The sequence below is a fragment of the Ruditapes philippinarum genome, unplaced genomic scaffold, assembly GCF_026571515.1.
Source record: "Ruditapes philippinarum isolate M1 unplaced genomic scaffold, ASM2657151v2 ctg5447_1_1_1_1, whole genome shotgun sequence".
Classification (NCBI taxonomy): Eukaryota; Metazoa; Mollusca; class Bivalvia; order Venerida; family Veneridae; genus Ruditapes; species Ruditapes philippinarum.
In genome coordinates this window covers 33,072-46,300 of record NW_026854323.1, presented here as the reverse complement: position 1 = coordinate 46,300, position 13,229 = coordinate 33,072, and the positions used below count along the sequence as shown (strand labels likewise).

The 13,229-nt window shown below is 30.7% G+C and overlaps 1 protein-coding gene across 1 annotated transcript in view; it reads right to left on the bottom strand.

The window, feature by feature from the left end:
- LOC132739819 (trichohyalin-like) overlaps window positions 1–7,922 on the bottom strand; it is a gene marked incomplete at its 3' end in the record, with an annotated part of 91,008 nt that extends 83,086 nt beyond the window's left edge. Inside the window, exons 1-2 of the mRNA XM_060727628.1 lie at window positions 7,902–7,922; window positions 3,303–4,503 (exon numbers count right to left, since the gene is read on the bottom strand). Of these exons, the coding sequence (XP_060583611.1) occupies window positions 3,303–4,451 (1,149 nt within the window). The remainder of the gene's footprint in view (window positions 1–3,302; window positions 4,504–7,901) is intronic.
- Between the last annotated feature and the right edge of the window lie 5,307 nt (window positions 7,923–13,229).

Genomic DNA, 13,229 nt, shown 5'->3' with positions numbered 1-13,229 from the left:
AAATAGTAACACCCTAATTTTATGCACAGAATGCCCTCATGAATGATCACTCGTTACTTTACATATTAAATGTGTGATTTAACTCCGATTTTATTTTTGTTTTTGAGGGAATTTTTTGGGTCAAATGCCCTGGCTGATTTGGCGGGAATAAAAAAAAAATCTGATTTGCATCTTGCTAACTTCATCACCTACTCATGCACCTGGCATTTTTTTACTCGTGAAATTGAAGGTAAAGAATGTCAATTTAAGTGATAAAACTTTTACAATTTTCAAACAATCATAATTAGCGTATTAGACGTAATAATTAGTTACACCTGTGAATCGGTGCTAAATGTCGCTTTGCATTGTTCTAAAAATAGAATATGTGCGAAAGTAAACAATGGATTTTAATTACATTGTATTATTATCAAAATAACAATTGGACAATTTGTTATCGTGCGTTCTTTGATGTAGTACCAATTACCTTTTGTAATTTCCAATCTCGTTTTATTGTTAACTAATTTTCACCAGCACCTGATTTTGCTTTGTTTTAATATACAAAATGTATACGCTGTACATGTTCAAATGCTAAATATTTATAAATATACAAGACGTTTACAAGATTTTTTTAAAGTTTTTTCAAAATTAAAGACCACGGGAATTAAGGACCAAGTAGTACTTTCTAATACAATTATTGCTGAAGATTCGCCGTAAATTACGGCGATACATCGCGGCGATTTTTCGTGACCCGCCACGAAATTCGGCGAACTTGCACGCGGCGATGTTTTACCGCGAAGTGTCCCGTCGCGACATAGACTACACTCGCGGCATAACGCGACTTTTGCGGGTTTCGCGTGTCCAGTACTGTAGTACCGTGTTTATAGGGTGATCCAGTGTCTCATTACGTCTGACAACAAGGAATTCCTTATAGTACCGTGTTTATAGGGTGATCCAGTGTCTCATTAAGTCTGACAGCAAGGAATTCCTTATAGTACTGTGTTTATAAACATGGTCAGCAACTAGTATAATATTGACTGATAATGATAATATACTCGGTAAATGTCAGTACAAAAATAATTTTAACAAATTTACAAAATGTAAATATTAGAGTATTTTGTCAGAAACTTGTGACAAACAGTGTTAATATCATACAGACAGCCAGGATATTGCAGCAGGATATTAACATAGGAATTCTATTATTCTGTTGAAATGAATATTGTTCTTTGCAACTATACATGCACTTCTAACATGGATAATTGGGCAAAAAGACAGAAATAATGCAATAGGCTTCATATGAACTTATAAGTCAAGTTGAATATACAAGTGCCGTCCATGTGGTCACTAAGCAATTCTACAAGAACATTGTATCAAATAATGTAAAGTTTTACTACAGGTCCATTTAGCTTCACTTGTTATTTTTCTTCTTAGTTTATATTAAAGCATCTGGCTCATACATCTATCTTCAGTCCTTGTGAAGTGTTATTTCCAAGACTCAAGAAAATGCTTTCTAAAATGTAATTTGTGTCATAAAATTTACTTGCAATGTGATTGTGTTTGAGAACTGAGTAAAAATGTTACAAAATGTTTTGGTTTAGAATTTATTAAGCAACAATTCTAAGCCAAATGACACTACTAATTGTAGGACCCTCATATGAGCATTGACAGATCATAGAGCAATTCTGTTAAAATGATAATTTGATCTTTCAAATGTTGATAATTACAAAATCACATAATAACAATGTAAACTTAGCAATATATAATTTGAATGATAATTATAGCATCATTATCACCATAATGTATTGTAAAATTGTAATGTGTTTTAATCAAAGTAATATGAAGTTTTAAGAGGAAATGGTCATCATGGAATTTTATATACATCAAGTTGTTGTGGTATATCATGTACACAGTATTGTTTATGTTTGTTTTAAACACTGCTGATAGAAGTCTTGTTGATAAAGGTATCAAAGATTATTTATGAATGGAATTAATTACTTCATATGTGCTATTTTATATGTAACTTAGTCTTGCTTATGGCCTTGTTTCAAAGACACAGGTTTTTTAAAATGTGCTATTTTATATGTAACTTAGTCTTGCTTATGGCCTTGTTTCAAAGACACAGGTTTTTTAAAATTTTATACACTGTATAAAGAATAATGTGTTGTAATAGACAATATGATATAGAAAAAGCCTAGACAAGGTGGAATATAGTAATTATAGATCATCTGTGATCATCTATATAAACATATATAAAGATAAACACTCTCTCATCAGGATGCAACAAAGAACAGTTATGATCCATATGTATTCTTTATAAGTTTTCCAGATCAACAATCAAACATAATAAACTGGTTTAATATTACAATTTGGATAGTTCTTATATTACCACAAATAATCATTTTAACTGTGTGACCACTGTATATCTAGGACTATTTCTTTAACCAATATGATTATAGGTTAACTGCTAATTAAAGTAGGAAATTGAATACACACACATATATACATTGTATATATTAATTTCAGATCATTAGAAATGTTTTCAGTTCCCATTCAGAATTTTGAACAATCACCACAAATATAAACAATCATGTCAGTACATATATTGGGTATTAAATCAACATAAAGTTTATGTTCTGTAGATTTAATTACTTACTGGCATGAAATCTGGCTTAAATATCTATTATACCCTTATACAATACTATATAACTAACAGCTTGACTTTTTAGTTACTAAAGTTAAGAAAAAGTTTTTTCATGGTTAAACTTGCGTTTTTCCTTTTATATACAGGTATCATATAATGCAGTAAATATCAGTTATTCATAAAATATCTATATTTATATTATAATCCCAATTCAAGCCGTTTTTAGCCTTGTTTAAGTAATTCACTTAAAACAAGTGTTAAGAAATTTTATTTTTATTTTATGGGTGAATTTATGAGAAATGATTTCAAGAGAGATGATTCTAGCATCAACATTTCAAGGGTGAATTTATAAAAATGGTCAGTTTAGTCTTTGAAAGAAAAGATACTAGATATCTATTATTCATTATTATTTATTCAACTTTCGACATTACCTGTTACAAAGTTAAATACCTTAAACAGACTTGTTCAGCTTTCAATCTGGACTAAACTATTCATCCTTTTTAGGGATGTACTGCCTGAATAGCAAACAGTTCAGACCAAGGATGTGCTGGCCAATCTTGGTCTACCCTGGTCTAATAGGTAGAATCTGTTGCAGCTAGCAGGCTTAAAGGCTATGTAAATGATTTGAGATAATACTTTCATGTGAAGATTGACATCATTCTCTAATAATAAAGGAAATACTTACAAATAGTTCCCTAGCAGGTTCACTCATGGCTGAAGATGACCTTATTTTCCCATCTGCTGATATTCCTTTTATTGTCAAGGGAGACAGTCCTTCCATTTCTTCACCTTGTCCTAAAGGTCCAGGGGTCAAAGATTGACCTTGACCTCCTGGACCAGGAGTCACTGATTGACTCAGGGGTCCAGGGGTAACAGCAGGGGAAGCCAATAAGTTATTTAAATGCATATTAAGCTCATCAAATTTAAGTTCACTAGTTGTAGATACAGATCTACTAACAGCTCGACTTGAGGTTTGGCTCTGCATTTGTTGTATTTCTGACATTAATTCATTAAATTCCAGCTCATTGAATTCATCATCTGATTCTCCACAGTGTTCACTTAATGCTTGTTCAGCTTTCTTTAACTTCTCTAAATTTCCTAAAGCAAGCTTTTTAGACTCACCAAGAATACGTCTTAATTCAGCATCATATTCATCTTTTATTTTAGTAAATTCTTTATCTTTCTTAGCCTCTTCTGCAATTTTTTTCTTATATTCTTCTTCTAACCTTTCTTTTTCTTTTCTTAATTTTTCCATTTCTTCATTCATTTGTTTTTCCTTCTCTTGTACTATAAATTTTTCATTATCTAATGCATACTTTATGGCACTTTCTTTTTCGCTTCTATATTTTTTCTTAAGTTCTTTCATTTCATCTTCCTTGTATTTTAGCACCTCTTTCATTTCTTTATCCTTTTCTTCCATTATCAAAGTCCTCAAGTCCTCTTCCATGTGTCTTTTTTCCTTTTCCAATCTTTTCTTCATTTTATGCTCTAGTTCATTAATTTCAGAATGTTTTTTAACTTCATAAGATTCCCTCAATTCCCTGAGTTCTGTTGACTTTTCTTTGTGAACTTTCTTGTTTTTAGCCTTTTCCAAATCTAACTCACTTTTGAGACGTGCAATTTTACGTCTGTAGTCATCTGAGGAATACTTGTGTTCTTTATCCCGTTTACGACCTTCTGACTTTGAGCTGAAAGTACTGGTTGGAGTTGATGCTCGACTGATATCATTGAAGTCAAACTCATAGTCATTGTCCTTTTGTATTTCACGTGGGTATCTGTGACTGGAAGAAGTGGTCTTCCGATGTCTTGATCTTTCTCTTTCTTGGACCTCCATGGCCTAAAATATCAGCTTGTCAATTACGTACAGTCACATTCTACCATGGCACCTGAAATGTAAAAGGGAAAAGGTATGCTTGTTTTAATATCAGTTATCTTTTAATTATTATGTTTTTATGGAATATTTTTCTCTGATTTAAATAAGCTATGAATAAGCCCCAACCATAAAATTGTGAACATTAAATTTAAGTAAAGCAAACCAATAGAAAAGTAAATTTAAAGCATATAAAGTCCTGATAAATATACATGTATGTTTTATCTTAAATGTTTGAATATGCTAGAAATATTACTACCTCATTTAACAATTATGGGGTGAAACTATTACCTGTTGTTAATTCATTGTTAAAATAATAATAATGTATAATTAAAACATTCCAAACTAGTTATTACAACATGACCATGCCTGTATTTCATTACAAGTTTAACAATCAAATGTAGCAATTGAACTAGATTTCATTAATATTTGAAAAATTTACATTACATTCACATTTATTCATCCATGAAGATGCTTAACAACACTTTGAGCTATTGACTCATAAAAAAACGATAAAACTTAATGTAATAATAATTATATGAGAAATATATCTGATTTCATATTATCAACCATGTTCTCAACCATGTCATCATATTTCAGTGGTTAAGACAAAGTTTTTCTCAAAATTGCTAAATTATAAACTGTCAACACAAAAACAATGACTCCTTAAATTAATATGCTAGGATAATAATGCTTCCAAAGTTGCAAAAAGGAATACAAGGTAAAAAAAGTGAGATTTTGTCTAAATATAATTAATTTCTTTAGCCTAAATGATAGCTTAACTGTTCCAATTAAACATTTTAAAATTACTTTTTTCTTTCTTGGGTTTTAAAATACATAAATTAATTTTTGCTGGATTCTGTTGCTCCTACATGATTGTGTGGTAAACAAGAAATGATGTAAAAGTTTAATTACAACCCTGATCTCTAAAGTCAGGTGAATACTTGCTGTATCTCTACCATATGTTAACTGTGTTATCCAGGGTGCTGGTCAGTACTTCAGCCAGCATAGCCTAAGCTATGGATGGTATGGTAATCTTAATATTGGTTGAATGTCGAGACTGACAGATTATAATTCAATTACTGACTGACCCATTTTGACAGTTTAAAGGGATGACCAAATGACGATTCATATTCACATTTTCATCATATTAATATATGAGTAGTTGATAAAGTTATATCAAAATGACTGCCCAACAGTAAAGGAGATGTTGTTTAAAGCTTATTTCTAACTTATAATCTCTGGTGGCAAATGAAGCAAGTAAACCAATATAATTTATGCAACATTAAAAGAACCAACCAAGGATCATTTCTATAGAGTTACCATCAAAGTCTGCCAGGAGATGTTTTAAATATAGCTTATTTCTATTTTTAGATCTGGCAGCTATTGAGAGTTGTACAACCAAACAGAAATAAATTTTATAAAAAACTAAACCTGAATGATTTTAATATATTTTGTAAAATACCAATTAAATCTACCTAGCGGTTATGGAGGAAATATTTTTATCAATTATATATATTTAGGTATGTTGGCTATCATGTTCAGCACATCAAAAAAAAATGGTGATACCATCCATGGTTCTTTTAAAAAATGGGGGTTTAAAGTATAGCAAAGGAAAACCTTTTTCATTTTAATTTATCACTTTCAAATGTACATTTTAAATAAATTTAAAAAATTGGAAAGTCTAAAAGCCCAAAGAAATTTTATGAATGATTAAAAGGGCCAGATATTTTGCGGGGCCCAAGAATAAAAGAGGGGCAACCCTCATTTTTATTTTAACATTATTTATATTTAAAATTTTTGTAAAAAGAATGACACAAAATTTGATTAAAGCCTCCTAAACGACAGTTAACTAGCACTAGCATTTTGTTACGACCCAAATAGCTCAAAACTACAATTCCTACATGTACTTTTGTTGTGTATTCTTAAGTCAGTACTAAGTTACTAACACTGTTAATATGTTAGATGGCAACTTTTAAGGTATTAATTAAATTTCAACCTCAATAATAGGCACTACATTGTAACATATTTATAAAAAATTTCTATATACATTGTATTTTTGGTTGGGTATCACGTTGCATCAACACAGTATTATCATATTGCAACTTTCAAACATAACTGGTGAAGGAAGACCTCAGGTGCCCTCTGTCCCTTTAAATTTAAAGGCCCCAAATAAAAGGCCCCCTGAGTAGACCCCCGGGGACCAACATTCTTTTTTATGAAAACCCTTTCTCAAAAGTTTTTAAAAAATTTTAAAGGGGACTTTGGGTTGAAAGATAAACCTAAAACAGTGAAAGGGAAAAGTGGTTTGAAGTCAATGACCTTAACCAGTTGGCTGTAGACGAACCACATATCAATTTGAAACATAAGATACATGTATATAATTTGTGACTTATCATATAATCTCTCAACAAGGTCATTTACTATATATACTGATGGAAGAGATAACTACAAGACCTGCACATGTACATTTATAGATCTATTAGCTAAAAAGCTCTAGATCGGACAATTAAATCTTGAATTTAAGGACCTGTTTCACTTCTTTTTTTTTCAATTTTGTAAAATTGTTTTTCACATTATTCATTCAAAAAAAGTCACTGCTATGATACATTGTATACAGCTTGTTATGAAACGGAAAGCCACAAAATTCAATGAATGGTTACTAGATTAAATGGCCTGGTGTAACGTTGATGTCAGTATGTCAGCTCATTTTCCTACTTTTTATTTCATGTTAATCAAAAAAACTATAACAAATGCATTACAATGCCGTAACAGCATTTTCAACAAGTTTATTTAGGTGGGTCAGATGTGTAGATATACACAATATGATTAGAATGTTTGAAAATGAGAAAATCTGATTCAAATATTTTTAGTATGCTGCAAAAATAATTTTACAATTCTAATTTATCTTGTAAACAAATGTTAATTGAAACGTAAATATTCCATTTTAAAAGATCAAAATAATTCATCAGAGTTGATAATGTATAAAATAAACAATCATTCTACAGTGTTCTACTGGAGTCAGATACTCTCCATTGTGTGAGGTTTAGAAAGGTACGAGAGCGTGCTTGGCTACGAGAATTTTCACCATGCATTCAATAAAAATTGAATTAATAGTATGTACATATACAATCAAGAACGGCGTATTATCAAATGATTGTTTACATTATCATTGATTTAAAATAAACAAGCACATGCAAGAAATATTTTGATCCTATTATCCTATAAAATTTGACAGAGTACGCACCTGTCAAAAAATTACCTGACTTAATTATCATCTTAACAAATTGTTATCTAGGACGAGATGCGACATAATTCCATGATATATCCACTTTAAATATTTTGCTTAATCGATTTCGAAAATAAATAGAGAATGACACAAAACACAGAACGTTGTTTATTTCAATATTTCACCTATACACACGGATTGACAGATCACCTGGGCGCTTGGCCAACTTTTCATTCATGGTCACGTGACGAGCACCTGCATTCTATTATTGGAATGTAATTAAAGCGGGAGAATTTGAAAGTTATTATTAATATTTTGGTTTGGAAATGGAGTGTTCAGTACTTATAGTAACATTAGCCTCTGGGATTTATTGGTTGACTTTTATTCAGGTTAAACACAACAAATTCCTTTCAAATACATCTTTATACATAGATCGCAGGGGCGTAACTAGGCGTACTCCTGTACGCCCGTGCGTACAAATCAATCCTGTATTCCAAAAAATCACAAGCGCTAAAAGTTCTAAAAAAGTGATAAAAACAGAGAGGGTGATGTGATCGGAGCACATATATTCGTAAAGGCCTACTGGCTCTTTCGATTTAAGCATTATATAAAAACTTCAAAGCATTTATAGCAAAAATGAATATCTTTTATTTGATCTATGTTGCGATATCTTATACAGTTTCGGCGGATGAAAGTTACGAAAAGCTTAAGGTGCCTGGTTCAGGACCCATTCATGGCCGAGAAATTCGCCGAGCATTGGCGGCATGACCAGGTCGCCAGCAGTATTTTTTTACCCAAACTTTTTACTCTTTATTTCCCGTATCGGCCCTTTTGTGTCGTCTTCTGCTTTTGGTTTGGGGGGCCCTTTTGGGATTTTTAATTAAATTTTATTTCTGAAGAGAAATAGGGGAGCAGAAGGCAAATTTAAAAAAGTTTTTTCAGTTCCATCTCAAAAATTTTAAAGGGATTTATTTTTAAAAAAATCCCCCGTCTTTGCGGTCAGCAGAACATTGCGATGAGTCATCACGCAAGTTCCGTGCGCAGTTACATCATCATTAAAGTGACATAGCTGCTTATGAAATTACTTTATCACAAAGAATTTTTAAAAAGAAAACCTTTTAAAGTTTTTAAAAGTGGGGTTTTTATATTTTAAAAATCCTATAATCTAAAGTTATACGCCCAAAGGGTTTTTTTTTTCAATTTTTTCTTTGCATTTCTAAAAGGAAAATTTTTTAAAAAATTTCCCTTTTCCCTCCAAAATAACGGGGGTAATTTTGATATATTGTAGTGTAATGAATTTTTTAACAGGCCAAAACACTCACTGAATTAACTTAGTCACAATTTTCACACTATTATCACTCTTAAAATAATATATTGTTACAACAGTTGCAACCTATGAAGGTTTTTCCTGAGAGAGCATTGGTGCATTGTACCTCGCATTTAACGCAAGCTTTAATGTGAATAAACCCATCTTTGAACGAGCGTATGTGGTAGACTAACGTAAACTTGACAATTGCCGTCCAGCGGCCCTGGTTTTTCTATAAAGGAAGCAAGGCTCTGTACCCAAACGTGAGGCCTTGTTTGGTGGTTTAAATGGTCATGCCATTGTCAACAGCAACCCTAAACCCTGAACTAAAGTGTCAGAAGTACGCACAATGGAGACTGAGCGAATGTCTGGTGCAGGCCTCATAAATGTGTATAAAGATAGGGTAGTAAATGCCGAAAAGACAAGTTTGCATACCAACGAAGCAGACGTCTAGCGTTTGTTTGTCTGTTGTTTATGTAATTAAAAAATAACTGAATACGGGAAATGTGTTGTTATAAAATCAGTTTGGAGGTAGCAAAATAACAAAGTTTTGTTGCAAAAAAATCGATTATATATATATATATATAAAATTTATGGTAGGGCCTATATGTAACTACTTGTTCATTTCACATATTTTAAAGTTAATAAAAGAGTTTGAAATCATCACCAATATGTTGTTAATATTTAGCCTCTAGATAGTCACGAAATGACAGGATATCGCTTCCTCTTTCAAAAATGTTCTCGGGGGAGCATGCCCCCGAACCCCCCTATTTAAAGAGTACATATCAAAATAGCTCAGTTACGCCCCTGGATCGTAAAGTAAAAAGGCCTATGTTACAATTAGTAGCCGAGTACTTTGATGTTTTGTTACAAATAGCTCCAAAATGACACTTAAAAATCGGTTGAGACATTGGGAGCTGGATTGGATTGGGAAATGGAATTTAACCCATCCAGGTGTCAAGTTATCCCCGTCACAATCTCAGATAACCTTACAACGGATGCTCCCATAAACAGGGTATCCCAGAGAGCAAGCCATCTTAAGGGCTCCTACGCAGGAACATAAAGGTAATATCACAATCTAGTAAGTCCATAATTTACCAAAATAGATCTAGCCAAACGCAGAGATCGCAAATGTTTGATCAAGCTAGATTATAACCAGACCTCGAGCGTCCCTAAACTTCAAAAGACTAGAACATTTTTATCTTTTTTTCATTTATCGTTATTCATGTCTATATCCCATGACATTATTGGGAGATAGATACCGAAAATGTGCCATTTGCGCTAAATACGCTGTAACTGGGCTTTTAGTACCAGAGGAAATGGCTTACAATTTTATCAATAATGACAGAGATACAAAATTGAAATTCATTTTGTACGTCCACGTATAATTTTCTGTATCTGACAATTCATCCCTCCGTCTGTCCGCACGTCCGTCTGTTGGCAATTTTGTGCTTTTGAAACGATTAAAGGAAATTGTAATTACTTGGTCCGTGTAGAGCTCAATATATAACACTTAGTCATGCATTATATATGAACTATTTGGCTGAAATATTAATAGTCATAATACGATGTGCAGAACGCATTTTTTGGGCTTCCTCGGATCAAAATTGGCCCCGACTTTTATATAAGAAAACAGTTAAAGTCCCAATGTTTGAAAGTACATTGCTCAAATTTAAGATATTTATATAAAGTGTCTTCTCTCTACTGCCCGGTACGTGCACGTTGTAGAGAAGAAACAGGGCATAGGCAGAAGATTTGAAGAACTTAAAGTTGTCTTCATATTTCGGATTCTTAAATAGTTAAATGGATTTTTTCGAACATTGTTTTCTGTATAAATAAGCGTGGAATAAAAATCAAGAGCTGAGTACTTTTTATCTATTCCGACATTTCTAATGTGTAACTTTCACGTCTTTATCATTGTTTTTATTATGTAAATTTATAACAAGTCTTGGTCTCCATTTTCTAAGTTTTGTGTTGTTTCCTTTTTTCTTTTTGCTTTGTATTTTTAGGATCAAAGTAAAGATGTTCTGGCTTTGCTGCGTTTCTGTTTCGTTTCATTATATTTATATTGTATTTGTATGACTTGTTATAATTATCTTTCTTATTCTGACTAGAAAAGCTGTGCCTACTTATTATACTATGTCTCAAGTTATGCAAAACTAAATAAAGTAACATGTTTTATTTTACCAAATGATATCGATATAAACAAATATTTTATTGTACAAATAGATATCAATATAAACAAATATTTTATTGTACAAATATATATCGATATAAACATATATTGTATTGTACAAAAAGATATCGATATAAACATATATTTTATTGTACAAAAAAGATATCGATATAAACATATATTTTATTGTACAAATAGATATCGATATAAACAAATATTTTATTGTACAAATAGATATCGATATAAACATATATTTTATTGTACAAATATATATCGATATAAACATATATTGTATTGTACAAAAAGATATCGATATAAACATATATTTTATTGTACAAATAGATATCGATATAAACATATATTTTATTGTACAAAAAGATATCGATATAAACATATATTTATTGTACAAACAGATATCATTATCGACATGTACAAATAGATATCGATATAAACATATATTTTATTGTACAAAAAGATGTCGATATAAACATATATTTATTGTACAAATAAATATCGATATAAACATATCTTTTACTATATCAATAGATACCGATATAAACTTATACTTTATTATCCAAATAGATATCGATATAAACATATATTTTATTGTAAAAATAGAAATCGATATAAACATATATTTTATTGTGCAAGTAGATATCGATATAAACATATTTTTTTCTACATAAATAGATACCGATATAAACATATACTTTATTATCCAAATAGATATTGATATAAACATAAATTTTATTGTACAAATAGATATTGATATAATGTTAGTAATTATTTTTAAAATAGAATGCCATTACAGCTGTATCTTTCAATTTTATTTACTTCAAAATATTCATGTATTGGTTCATATACTGTATTGCTCCTTTAAATTTTTTCTTCTTTGTAATTTCATGAAAAACATATGAAAAATTTCTCTTTGATGTCTACGGCCTGAGGGCTATATTTTTGGTACTGCTAGACAGACAGTGATTTACCTTCAAAATAGTGTCAAACGTGCAAACATTATGTCACGTGATTATTTTCTCTTTTGATTAAAAATAAAATTAAGTGGGTTTCTTATAAAGATATATATTTTATAGTTTTTTTCTTTATAAAATCACTACACATAGAAAACATAGATTAAGGGACAGTAAAAACAATGTATAGCCATTCTTAAAACAAGTATAATGTGAATATTAAAGATAACTTCTCAGCACATATTACGTGTTCTGCAGACTAATCTCCCTTATGCATTTACAAACGAAAAATTTTTTTTTATGTTATACACCTTTCATTATTGTAATCTCCCTTATGCATTTACAAACGAAAAAAAATAATTTTATGTTATACACCTTTTATTATTGTGCATTATTGTCATGAAACTAATACAGTGCTTATATTTTGACTAAAGAATGAGGGTGTTAAATTCTAGTCGATCTTTAAACAAAATTGTACATATCTAATTTAGGTTTCCGATGTATTTTCTCGTGCATAATATAAAATTCACGTTTCTAATGTCACTTTAAGACACGTAAAGATGTTATATACAAACCTTTTCACTTCATACTTATAAAAATGATGCTGTACAATGTATATTATGAGGTTTATACATTGTTGAGTAAAAAATTCTATTGGACGATCTTTCAAAATTAAATTAGATGATGCGCTAATGACATTTTTATTTCACATCACAATATTTGACATTTTGAACTTTGTTACTTCAGTTACAATAAAGATTTGATATGGATTTTTGACTCCTAAAAATAAAATCGAGGTAAGATGGAGTATGATATGCATTTGATAAAGATAAATGGACTTTAAAAATGAAATGAGGTCATATGGGTTGTGATATGGCTTTGACATTAACCTTTTGTACTATGAAAATGAAAAAGAGACTAAATTGCTAAGATTGGATCAAGTAATGATTTCTATTGGAACCTTACATGGTACAAACGCTGAAAGGACATTGATTGTATTTTATAAGGTGTGAAATAAAAGGTTTTACAAAAACCTTGAAGAGTTAAAAGATAATAATATATA